We start from the raw sequence: 12,842 nt of genomic DNA, 5'->3' as shown, positions 1-12,842 counted from the left end.
TGCAGAAAGCAATATGGAAACACTTGAGGGGTCTCTGAGTCATCAAGTAGATTTATGTGTGCTCTTTCAAGTTACGATTAATCGCTGAAGCCTTGGTTTGCATGATCACTTTTATGACAGGTTTTACAACTAAAGTCCAATAAGAAGTGTTTGGACCTGTGGGTCTTCTTCCAATAAGAAAGACCCATAGTCTAGGGGCTGAGCCACAGGCCATAAGTGTAATGAGATTAATATTCCAAATAGCTACATTAGAAAAAAATTCTTAACATTTTCTTCTGGTACTGTTCTCTGCTCAGGAGTCCACAGTGCTAGCATTCAGTCACTAGACAAGTATTTACTGGACATCTCATCTGTGTCATGTCAGGTCCTGAGCACTGACTGTGAACAAGATCCACCTCTGCTGCCTAGACGCCTACAGCTGGGGCAACAGGAAACAAACAAGATGGCACGCATGAGTAGGATGTAAACTGGGGCAGCGTGAGTATCTGTCAAGGTTGGAATTCACAGTCTCCTTCTAAGAATGTGTTACATTAATGAAACGTAATACATGTGCACCTGGAACAGAGGCATTTCCATAGGATTTAGCTTAAAGCAGGTCCATAGCAAACTCAAAGAGCACCGGTACCCTGAGGAGGAAAGATGCTGGGAGAACGGAGAGAACGTGTACATGCAGATGAGTCACTTGGCCCCTGCCGTGGCAAGCAAGGGTCCAGTTATTTACTGGTTGGTGGAGGACATGGAGCTGTCATCTGAGCGCTTCTGCTGTCTCATTGAAAGTAAGTGTGCCAGTTCCTGACAAAGAGGTTAGATATAGTCAGGCCCCAAGTTTGAGGAGAGTAAAAAGAAGTTAAAAATTATCATTTGGCATCAGTGAATAGAAAAGGAAGCACAGGCAATGTGGAAAACATAAAGTGTGAACGGGGAAACTGGAAGCATAACTGCCAGGAAATAGAAGAGCTCTGGTTGAGGAGGCAGTTCCAGGATCAGAGCATTTGAAGTAGACTCAGGTGTCTGCAGATAGGTGTGACCTAAGCTAGAGACTCCTGGGCCAGGGAAGGGAGACCCACAGAGCAAAGAAGGACAAAGGCTGCTGGGGGGGCAGGCGAAGGCAGGAGGTCATGCAGGGGTGTCACCAGGTCAGACAAGTACAGGAAGTTACGGTCAGACAGTGAGTGATTTTCCATTTAATACTGGAAGTGGGCAGTGGGTGATGACAGGCCCAGAAAGGTGCCACAGCACAGGTGGCTGACGTGGAGCTCAGTCCTGGGAGACAAGGTCAAAGGAACGAGGTGCCCGAAGGACACGAATGGCAGGTGGGCTGGCCGTTCAGCACCCTTCCCGGTTTCCACGCAACTACAACTGTCATTACCTGATTCTTAGAAATGCAGGCTGGGTTACTTCCTGGATTTGAGCTTGATGTTACCATTTGATTTAAAATCTGAGCATCATGCAGAGGTTCTGAGGTTCTTACTATGACACGAAATGCATGAAAGAAAAAGAAATAAGGGTGAAACCATATTAAATGAATACAATACAAATACATTCCCCTGATCTTTCAATAAGTAGCACTGAAAAATGAACTCACTCACACTATCTCAAAAACATAATTAAAACACCTTATAAATAAAAGTAATGTTGTAGAAACTATTTTCTAATCAATTCAAAATGCCCAAGGAAGTCCCTGAAAGAAATGTAAACTCTAGCTATTTTAAACAGGATAAGTAGTGCTTATTGCTGAAATGTAATCTTTATTTCTTAAAAAAAAAAGAAGAAACTCCATTTCTTTAAAAGTTGCATTAAATACATTTAATTTAATTCAGAACAGATGTACTCCAGAATAAGTATTGTCACTCAATTTGGGGTAATTTTTACTTTTTGAAAATCCTAAAACTATAATGAAATTGCCAAGCTTTTTTGTTTTTTTTTTTTTGGTGAGTTTTTCTTTTAAAGTGCTAAGACAGAGTCCCTGCTATGCAGGGCTATGAAGCAGGCATTATTATTATCAGAGGGTCTTCCCCGTTACCTAAGATAATATAATCAATAAATACTGGATGGATGTGATTTTAAGGGGAAAAAGGCAGTGCAAATCAGAGACTAAGTTACTGATATTTTGGATATTTTAGAAAGTGTTATTTTACCTTGAGTAGGCAAATGGGTTTCAGTGAGGCGTGTCTGAAACATCCTAAAAGACAACAGTAAAGGCATCAATATAGATTACAATTCACAGTTTAATATGCATTTATATTAGAGTGAAAACTAAACAGGATAGACAGCTTACTGTGATCTAATAAAGACTGAGGTTAAAACAGATTGCAAAGTTGAATTTTAGATTTGCTTCAAAATTAAGAAAAAAAAAAACCTGGGCTTATTTTCACACCTAATGCACTTAATTAGAAAAATTCCTCCTTTTGCCTCATGGATGTCAGTATTTTATAAATTCACATAACAAATGTACCCTGCTCTGTGGGTATCAATATGCACATGTTACAACATGCACACATTGTAGGCTTTTGCTGGTGGCTCAGCAGTAAAGAATCCACCTGCAGTGCAGCAGACTTGGGTTCGATCCCGGGTTGAGAAGATCCCTTGAAGAAGAAAATGGCAACCCACTCCAGTATTCTTGCCTGGAAAATCCCTTGGACAGAGAAGCCCGGTGGGCTACAGTCCATGGGGTCACAAAGAGTCGGACAAGACTGAAGTAACTTAGCACGAAGCGTGTGCTGATCTTTGTGAAAAAAAAAAAAAAATGTTGGAAACAAATGTTCCATTCTAGAACAATGAAATTATGCCACTGCTCTGGGACAGATTTCACAACCACTTTCTAAGTGGTATAAAAGTCCATAATTTCTTAAGAGCAGCACAAAGCTCAGCATATACAACAGACACACAGTGCAGTTTACTACTGTAATACAGAGACTAAGGCACACACGCAGGCACAGAAAAGACACTGGAAGGAAGTGCTCAAAAATATTAATGGTAATATTTCTGGACAGTTTTTCTTTACACTAATTCCACATTTTCCCCAATGAGAAGCATTTCCCTGTACAAATATAACAATAAAAATCTTTAAAGAGCAAACCACTACGTTTCAAGGTAGGAATCACTGTGTGGAGTCTCACTGTCAAACTACCTGTACTGTTGTTGCAGCAGCTCTCTAGGTTCGGCCTGGTTCTGAATTCCTCTCCGAAAAACGGCATTGGCGTGCTGCCGCTCCCCCTGGGCTTCCAGATGCCCGGCCCAGGCTACGTACAGAGGAGCTGCTTGGGTTCCGATACCGTGGTTGTACAGAAACTCAAAAAACTGGTGAAGGTCACTGTTGCACTTGGCCTGCAGAAATCCAAAGCAGACAGACATGAGAGAAGGGCACCTGCCAGGCGCGGTGGGGCTCCTAGTTCAAACAACACTCAGTGTTCGTCTTCAAGGAGGCAGCATGATGCACTTGGCAGGGGAAGGCCTGTGTGGTCCTCCGATGGCAAGCCTCAAAGTCAGCTCATCCCCCTCCTTGACATTCAGCGTCCCCCACTATTTCCCAAGACAGTAGGTTCTGTGCCGTAATATTAATATATAAAGTTGTACTCATTCAAATTCCACAGGGTGTGTCTAATCCTCACATTTTGAAGCTTAGTAAAGATAGATAACAAATTCCTGTTTACTTTATCTATTCCATTCATGATTTTATGACCACAACTCGTGCCCCAAGCCTTTATTTCAAGATTGAACAGATCCAACCTTTCAAAGACTAATCTGAGGCAGCCTTCTCCTTTTAGCACTAAATTTCATTTCTGAGAGTTAATATTTTCTTAATTATTCACAATGAATTTAATTTACTTGAGGAACCCTCTTTAGCACCAGGGAATGCCTGTTTATCTACTCTTTCCTGAACACACTTCTCAGCTAACAAACCTTCTTTTCAAGGTTTCTACCTTGAAAAGTGAAAGTGTTAGTCGCTCACTTGGGTCAGTCTTTGTGACCCCATGGATTGTAGCCCATTAGGCTCCTCTGTCCATGGGATTCCCCAGGCAAGAATACTGGAGTGGGTGGCCATTTCCTTCTCCAGGAGATCTTCATGACCCAGGGGTCGAATGCAGGTCTGCTGCATTGCAGGCAGATTCTATACCACCTGAGCCACCAGGGAAGCCTGGTTTCTACCTTCTGTTGTCACATTACAGGCTTTACAGAGAAGGAGGATTTTAAAATTCAGTCACTGATTCCATAAGACAGACGCCAAAAGATTGTAAAATACAAGTCTCTGGCCACACAACTTAAAAAAAAAAAGTTATGACTTAGAAACATAAGGAATCAAATAAAAAATACCCAAAAACTGATCATAAAATCTGGGGTAAAAAGCAAAAGTACAGCATGACGAGGGATGTGATTATACCTCTGAAAGTATACTTACAAATTGTAGACAATAATTGATGAACCTTGGGTCATTGTGATATCTCTTCTTATCTAAAAATTCCTTCATTAGATGCTCTAATAAAGTTGTTAAGTATTCTTTATTCTCAGGAAAATTCTCTTCTACCCATTGCATGTAACTAGAAAAAATATGGACAGTGTTAATTTTTCAGGGCCGCATACAGTTTGTTTATAGAAAAAATAAATGAAATGCTAACCTTTCCCATTCACCAAGTGGGTCATCGCCCTTGTAGCTCTGCATATGGGCTTCAAACATTCTAGAATGAAGAAAAATAGGTACATGGGATTATTAGGAATACTTCCTAAAAGCAAAAGTTATATTTCATATTTATCATGAATATACCTTAAAATAGAAATCTTAGACATCAATTCAAATGCTATAATAAAAATGAAAACAGTATTCACTCAGAAGTCAGAAACTCAAAAGCAGCGTTGTTTTCAGAAGAAAGCAAGACGCAAGGCCCCTGAGGTGGCTCTACAGGAAGCAGCTATTAATAAAAGGTCTCCAGTTCCAATGTCACAGCCACCATGAGGGGCACTTTGCTGCTCCTCCTTCTAATGTTGGGACCCAGGTGTGGCGTTGACCCAGACCCCTCGCCTTGCTGCTTAGGAACTCAGCTGGAGATGTGAAGAGAGCTCTTGAAAGGTGCATGACAGCCCACGGCTATTCACCCAGTTATGTCTGACTCTTTGCAACCCCATAGACTGTAGCCCGCCAGCCTTCTTTGTCCATGGGGTTCTCCAGGCAAGAATACTGCAGTGGGTTGCCATTCCCTTCTCCAGGGGATCATCCCAACCCATGGATCAAACCTGGGTCTCCTGTATTGTAAGCAGATTTTTTTACTGTCTGAGTCAACAGGGAAGCGCGTGACAGCCCAGGGTCTAACAAATCGGGACTTCTAGGACATAGTTTGCTTTCTGGGCCTCAATGGGACACCAGGCTCCCAAGGGAGGCCACCCGATGACAATGCTCAGAAGTCAGTGGCTGTAGCTCCCTGAGAACTTGCCCCTACTTCTGCATACTCAGCCACAGCTTAAAAAATAAACCAGCCAAGCCAAGAAAGTTCTCCAAGAGGCCCCAGGTGCTAGCAGGATAAAGAAACCAACAAAAAGAAATCTGTAAAATAAGAACACAGAGGGGGACAACAAACACAAAAACCCAAAGGACAGAAGGGCTAAGAGTGCGACGGGGGTTACTGTTTTCAGGTAGGGCAGTCAGGGAAAGCCTGCCTCTCTGAGGGGGTAACGTTTGACAGGGCCAGAACCAAGCAGCTAAGTTAGGAGGAAGGTGAGGGGTGACGAGATCTAATGTGTATTTTAAAACTGTCTCTAAGTGACGAAGTGGGTGGGGGATGAGAACGGTTACGGAGCTATTGCAGAGTCCCAGCCAGTATGGGAACTGTTCAAATGCGGAACTGGGGTGTTTTGGAGAAAGAGACAATGAGACTTGCGGAAGGGACTGAACAGTGGGTAAAAGAGAGAGCCAAAGTAAGGAAGACTTTCAGGTTTCTATCAAAGAAGTTCGATGATCTTTTCGAGGGGAAAAAAAAAATTTGAAAGTAATATTTTCTTCTAGCCTTCACCTCACAATACAAATAAAATCAAAGTTTCTTATGACTCAAAATCCAGAAGCCACAAAAGAAAAAGCTAGGTAAGTGGACTACTTATAAATAAAAAGCTTCTCTATGTCAAATAAACAAAACACCAAGCAGAGTTAAGAGAGAAATGCTAAACGGGGATGACGAAAGAGCTTCTAGAAATTGGGGGGGAAAAACAAACCCAATCCAATTTAAGAAATGAACAAAAGGCATTTCACAGAAAAATACTCAACCTCTCTAAGGAGAGAAATTTGCTCACTGAGATAACTTCTCATCTGCCAAACTCCAAAAATATGACAACAATGTAGACGGGAAGTAATGGAAAAAGACACACTTACAACTTGCTTGGAGGTGGGAGTGTGCTCAGTTCCTGCCAAGGGAACTGGTAATAATATCACCAGAATTACAGATAGATTTCCTTTTGATCTAGCAAACCCACTCCTAGGAATCGAGAGGACAGATACATGAAAAGCATGGTGGGTACAAGATTCTTCACCATGGCACTATCTATTATAGCAAAAGAAGGTCCGCACTCCAAGTGTCCATCAATAGGGTACTTTTTTAGGTCAATTATGGTACGTGAAATACCATGCAGTTGTAAAAAAGAATGAAAAAAGAATCTATGGAATGGCAGACTAAAATCTCCAAGGATAGCATTAAGCAAAAAAAAAAAAAAAAAACGGCAGTGCATATGCTCTGCTACTTTTTATGTTTAATAAAGGCAGGGATTGTACACATACTTACATATGTACATACCTATGTTCGTGTTATTATAAATATTTACATTCTTGAAAAATAAACTAGAAAAATGGTTACATACAAGGCATTGGGAGAGCCGTCAGATAAAGATCTCAGTGAACACTTTTCCTAAATCTTTTTTAACCACATAAACGTAATACTTATTTTTAAAAGTTAAAAAATATTCCTACATCTTGAAACTCCCTCTTGTGCATCATAGGGGATAAGCTCCCACAATTTATAAGCAGTTTAAAAGTTCCTAATTTAAGTTATGAAATAACTTTCTCCTGAAACATATGTAATAGGCTGCCCAAAGTAAGATGCCCATCTGATACCAATCACACTTCCCTAGTAATACAGTCTAAATACACTGTAAAGCAATACTAAAACACTCAGCTCATTAGTGCAAATTAGCCTTTGGAAAGTCAAAATAAGGTCAGAAATATCTGGTTTCTATTTTAAAATGGGGGAAGAGGAGTCTGTAAAATTGAAATCCTTTGCAGTCTGGGCTACAGAAAAAGTCTGAAGGCAGAGTTAAGGATCTGAGTCTTTTGATCCCAGTTAATATTAGACTGGTGTTAATAAAACTAACCAGTTTTAATTTCCGTAGCACAAGATTTAACTGTTTTAAATGCATTTGAAACAGTCTGGATAAATCACCTAAGTCATAAAAAGCAAAGACATGGGAATTTTAAAAATTGTTAGCAGGTAGACATAAATGACAAACAGTGCAACATTTTTTTCCCTTAAAGTGCACATTACTCAACGGTTTTTAATAATTGTGGGATTATGTGATAGTGCAATTTTAAGTTCTTTCCCTTTCTAGAATTTTAAAATAAGTGGTTTCGAAAATTTCTCATGAAACCTACATGCAAGTGTTAATTTTTGGGGGGTTAGACATTTTACTTGCACCGAGGCGATCTGCCCAGAGGAGAATTCCTTACAGACAATCAAGGAGCTCTGGGGGCCTCAATTTCATCCAAACCGCCCCCCCACCCCACCCCCCGCCCCAAACTGCCACTCTAGAGGCAGCTCGGTCAAAGGCCCGCGGTCTCAGCGGAGAGTCCCGGCTACACTGTGCTCCCTCTCCACGACTCCCGAGTGGCCCGCAGCGCAGCCGGGGAGGGATGGGGGTAGTGAGGCTGGAAGGGTACAAACTCCAGGGCCAAGGAAAGGGGCGGGAAGGCTAAGGGAGGCAGGTCTGGGGCGGGCCAGGGACCTACAGCCCACTAGGCCCGAACTCAGGTACGCCAGCCCCCGGCGGCCTGCAGCCGGGGATCACGCCCCCGCCCACCCTTCTCCCTCCCACCAGACCCACACCTACTGAAAAACATTTTCCGGGTTATCCATGGCGAGAGGAACCAGGGCAGCAGCAGTCCCAGCTGCGCCGTCGGGTAGTAGCCGCCGCCAAGTCGAATCTCCCGCGCAGCCTCAGTCGCCGCAACGACCGTTTGCAAGGCGCCTGGCCATTGGCCTCGGCTGCAAACGAGCTGGCCAATCACCTGGGCCGTTGCCTGGAGACCAAGGTCCGCCTCCCTCTGGTGCGCCGGCAGCTCCTCCCACTTCCGGCAACCCAGTTGAATCAAAAGCGCAAGCTGAGCGGAGGGCGGGTTAGGTTTCGGGGTGCGGCGTGACGGGGACCACCTAGTTTGGCTCAGGAGTAGGGGCTGAGTTTTTTCCTTAGCCGTGCAAGCTGTAGCTGGCTTACAAAATTACGTGATTAAGGCATCACCCTGAGGAAGGCATCCTGGGAGAAAAATAGTTTCTCGAGGTTGAAAAAATTGTGCCGCTTCGACGCTTTGCTTACTTATATAAACCAGAGTCGTTATGCCTGGTTTATGGAAAGAAGAAAAATAATCCCGTTTATACCGTTCAGACTTGTTTAAGGTCGCAGAGCCCGGGAGGAATGCCTACCTCTGGCTTAGGAGAGGCTGATGGGGTGAAAAACGGAATCCTGCCCAGTGGCACACCTCTCCATTTCCCGCAAAACAAAAAACTTTGTTCCGCGTCCTCTCTGTAAGTAAAGAACCTAGATGCTGAAGTCCTTTAAATTTTGGTTCCAGATCCAAAAAAGCTGTGGCAGAGAGGGAGTGATTCATCAAAAGCCCAGGGAAAAACCTAAGTGGGTTTTAGCTTAGTGGTTACAACGTAAGGGCATCACGTCTGTAAGCGCTTAAGGGTTAGTTAATGTAAATTACACATGGCAAATAAAGCAATAGGTTGATACCCTTGGAGACCTCCAGGCTTGATTTAACTGATATGAAATGCTCTGTGGGTGCTCTATAGCGAATGAGAGCTCAAGGGACTGGGCAGTTCCTACATCCAACTGGTGATTAAAAGAACAGAAGTTTGAATAGAGTACAGAATGGCGGCAGGACAACTTTCACCATCTTCTGTGGAACTTGGGAGCTGTGGAGACCATGGATTTAGGAATTAGAAAACCAAAAACGAGATCCTTTTGCAAAGGAGCCCAGAAGTCTAAGAAGAATTATGTAATACTCTGATGCTTCCTACCTGAGACTGAATTGGAAGAGTCAACCTAACCTTGCCTAACCCCTTGATTCTACTTCTCGAGGTTCTTTCAGGAGCCACTTGACAGGGCAAGTAAAATATAAAGAGCTATTCATGTGATTACTTCCTTTTAGAGAAGTGGTGTGCATGTTTTGCTGTCTTGGGGCCCTTAAGTTAAATACCTTTTTTAAAAAAATTAGCAGCTTCTGGAAATCCTGATGCTCTCAGAGTTCAGAATTTCTTTCAGGGAAATGATTGATTTGGATTACACAAGTATCCAATTTGTAGGGTTGTTAACTCAGAGGGTGCTCACTCTGGAGTCTTTAGACAAGTTTAGGTTCTGCTGATTATCACAGGAATTAACACAATTTTGTTCTCACTAACTCAAGTTTTCAACGGGTGTCTGATTCCACCTCAGTCACCAATCAGGAAATATTGATCAGGCATCTCTCGTATACTAGGTGCTACTGGATTTAATTGTAACCTTATCTGACTCAGACAGATCTTGTCCTTAAGAAACTAGTGGTATTATCTGGAAGATGGAGATACAGACATAAAACATTGTTGTTGTTTAGTCACTAAGTCGTGTCCGACTCTTTGTGACCCCGTGGACTGTAGCCTGCCAGGCTCCTCTGTCCAAGGGAGTTTCAAGGCAAGAATACTGGAATGGATTGCCATTTCCTTCACCAGGGCTCTTCCCAACCCAAGGATTGGACCTGTGTCTCCTGCATTGGCAGGCAGATTCTTTACCACTGAGCCACCTGGGAAGCCTGTATAGACATAAATAATATTAAGTGCTAAATGAATGTTTGGGACTTCCTTGGTGGCTCAGCTACTAAAGAATCTGGCTGCCAATGCAAGATTAAGTGCTAAATTAATACACATATGATTTCTGCTAGGGGAGTCTAGAGGAGGGAGGGGACATGGGGCCTGTCTGTCAGAGAAAGCTTCCTGGGCAATGGAGGGCTTGACTTGGGCCTTGAACGTGGTGGGGTGGATCTGGGCTGGGGGGAGTCTGGGGACGTCATTCCTGGTGTAAATAAAGGTCACTGAAGGAAATAACCCTTGAGGACTTCTGTTAATGAGCAGTGGAAAGTCTTTATGAAAGACGAATTTGATAGTTTGATGTCTGATCTTACATGCTAGATTAAGGCGTTTGTACTTGATCTTGACAATAAACTGGGCCTTTGGGGAATGAGCAGCATTGTGCTCATAGGACCTCATGGTAGGTATACTTAGCTCAACCCTGTTTTCTAGAGGCCACAGAGCTTGTCTGCCCTCCTTCATTTCTACTACTAGGAGCTTCTCTCCCACCAGGCTTGTTTGTGGAGTAAAGTATTGTGAATGCCTCTTCCCACACTGCCCCTTAAAAAGGGCACACTGACCCACTGATGCCAGACACTGGGGTATATCTAGAGGTAGCAGTAATAAGTATTACAGTTATTAGCATTTATTAGAATCTTACGTGTTTCTGGAAATAATTTCCTGGCTTACTCAATGCCTTCTCTTTTTCCTTAATTACGGACATCCCTCTCTACTATTATTCTTATTCTGTAGGAAAATTGTTGGGTTGGCCAAAATTCAGGGTTTTCTATAACATGGAAAAACCTGAACAAACTTTTTGGCCAACCCAATATAATGCTCCTTCCACACACTGTGTTCATCATAATGTCCCTGTTAGGTTAATCAACCAGTTCCCAATACATCAGGATTTTAGGGGGACAGGGAGGCCAAGATCAGTAATCTGCAGACTCTAAGCTGGCGTTGGAGGCAGAGGGACTGGAAGAAGGTAAGACAGGGAATCAGATCTCAAGGAGGGAGTGTTCTCAGAACACAAAGATGTCTTTAATATGTAAGGAAAAGAAGAGAAAGGTAATTTGATGGCCTAGAAGAATTGATAGAAACAGGCCACTGGAGCTGGGGAAGGCTGCTACTTGTGTAGAGATGTGTTGAGTTGGAGGGTTTACCAGATGTTTGACCTTCCTACGTAACAGGACTAAGCACCACTGAAGGAAAGCAGAGACTGGCCTGATTCAAAGCCGTCAGGAGCTTGTTGAAGTAAGTCTCATGTGCTGTTTCCTAAGTCTAGGATGACTGTATTTTTCTAAGAGCTTCACATTATCTCTACATGTCAGGAGTAAAGGAAGAACTTCCCAAGAGTGTGATGAAGAAACAGTTTGCTACTTTGATGAAAATCTATAAACCCCCAAATGCTGGCAATTTACATAAATCAATATAAGCAGAAAATCCTGAAGAGCTGGCAAATACGTTGCTCGTCTTTTAAAAAATTCACTAATTGGAAGTTCACACCACTGACAGCATTTCAAATTCCATCTGCTCCAACGGTTATCTTCTTTCATCTTCTCCCTTTGCCCTTTTCTCCTCAGGTTTGTGTTGAGAGTGTAGCGACTGCCATGGCATATCTGAAAGTTTGTTAAATAATAACTGTTGCTTCACTGATTAGCCATCCCTTTAATTTTTGGCATTGCTGTTGCCTTAGTGGGTCTGTTACCTTATCTCCCCAGACCCACCCCAGAATGTGAGTGGGGAGGCTTGTTCTGATCTGAGTGGGAGTAGTGGGTCCACATGTGTCAAGGTCTGCATTTCCTACCTCTGAGGCAGAAATGTGCAGTTACAACTCTCTCTTCCTCTAAAACTTTAAATTAGTTTATCTGCTAATTTCAATATTAAATGTCAATATTTAAATATTTCAATATTAAATAAGTAAAATGACTAATAGATTCTCTAAATTGGTAAGGCATTTTTGTTCATATTTGGGCTTTCAGTGACTTGTTTGTCCAAAATAGTAATTTCCCAACTTATTGGAGATGGAAAACCAGACTGCATCAGGGAACAAGAGCTCCAGACTTGACTTCCTCAAGAAGCAGATGTGCTGTGCTGTGCTCAGTTGCTAAGTGGTGTCTGACTCTATGCAACCCCATGGACTGTAACCTACCAGGCTCCTCTGTCCATGGGATTACCCTGGCAAGAATACTGGAGTAGGTTGCCATGTCCTCCTCCAGCGGATCTTCCCAACCCAGGGATCGAACCCATGTCTTCTGAGTCTCATCTCCTGCATTGCAGGCAGATTCTTTACCCAGTTAGCTACCTGGGAAGCCAAAGAAGCAGATAATGGGACTTAAACCCTGAATCTGGGTGTAAGTTTCCTGATCTGTAAAATGAAAACTATCTCCTTCTCTTCATAATGTTTCTCTGACTCCCAGTCTCCTATAGCCTCCACTCAATTTCTTGGGTTGTCCCATGATACCAGTCAGTGCTCTGTTAAGAAAAGGAAAATGGGGACTTACCTGGTGGTCCAGTGGTAAAGAATCCGCCTCCCAGTGTAGGAGACTCAGGTTCTGTCTCTGGTAGGGGAGCTAAGGTTCCATGAGCCTTGGAGCAACTAAGCCCAGGTGCCACAACTAGTGAGCCTGAACGCTGCAGAGTTTGTGCATCTCAACCAGAGGAGGCTGTGTGCAGCATAGCTGGAGAAGCCTGTTGCGGCCAAGAGCCCACATACTGCAACGAAGGCCCAGCGCAGCCAAAATGTCCTTCACCATCTCCCGGAATTTGCTC

At 43.1% G+C, this 12,842-nt stretch overlaps 1 protein-coding gene across 3 annotated transcripts in view; it reads right to left on the bottom strand.

Annotated features, from left to right (window-relative positions):
* Positions 1-12,842, bottom strand: part of BUB1 (BUB1 mitotic checkpoint serine/threonine kinase) — a 37,009-nt gene extending 24,167 nt beyond the window's left edge. For 2 of the 3 annotated variants that reach the window (XM_070798176.1, XM_019969620.2), the window contains exons 1-6: positions 8,080-8,191; positions 4,617-4,676; positions 4,400-4,538; positions 3,131-3,327; positions 2,139-2,182; positions 1,370-1,470 (exon numbers count right to left, since the gene is read on the bottom strand). In XM_070798176.1, coding sequence (XP_070654277.1) covers positions 1,370-1,470; positions 2,139-2,182; positions 3,131-3,327; positions 4,400-4,538; positions 4,617-4,676; positions 8,080-8,105 — 567 coding nt within the window. In that variant the 5' untranslated portion in view covers positions 8,106-8,191. Of the gene's footprint in view, positions 1-1,369; positions 1,471-2,138; positions 2,183-3,130; positions 3,328-4,399; positions 4,539-4,616; positions 4,677-8,079; positions 8,192-12,574 lie in introns of those variants that run through there. The other variant, XM_070798177.1, reaches the window with a different exon arrangement.

The sequence above is a fragment of the Bos indicus genome, chromosome 11, assembly GCF_029378745.1.
Source record: "Bos indicus isolate NIAB-ARS_2022 breed Sahiwal x Tharparkar chromosome 11, NIAB-ARS_B.indTharparkar_mat_pri_1.0, whole genome shotgun sequence".
Taxonomy (NCBI): domain Eukaryota; kingdom Metazoa; phylum Chordata; class Mammalia; order Artiodactyla; family Bovidae; genus Bos; species Bos indicus.
This window is presented reverse-complemented; position numbering and strand designations above follow the sequence as displayed.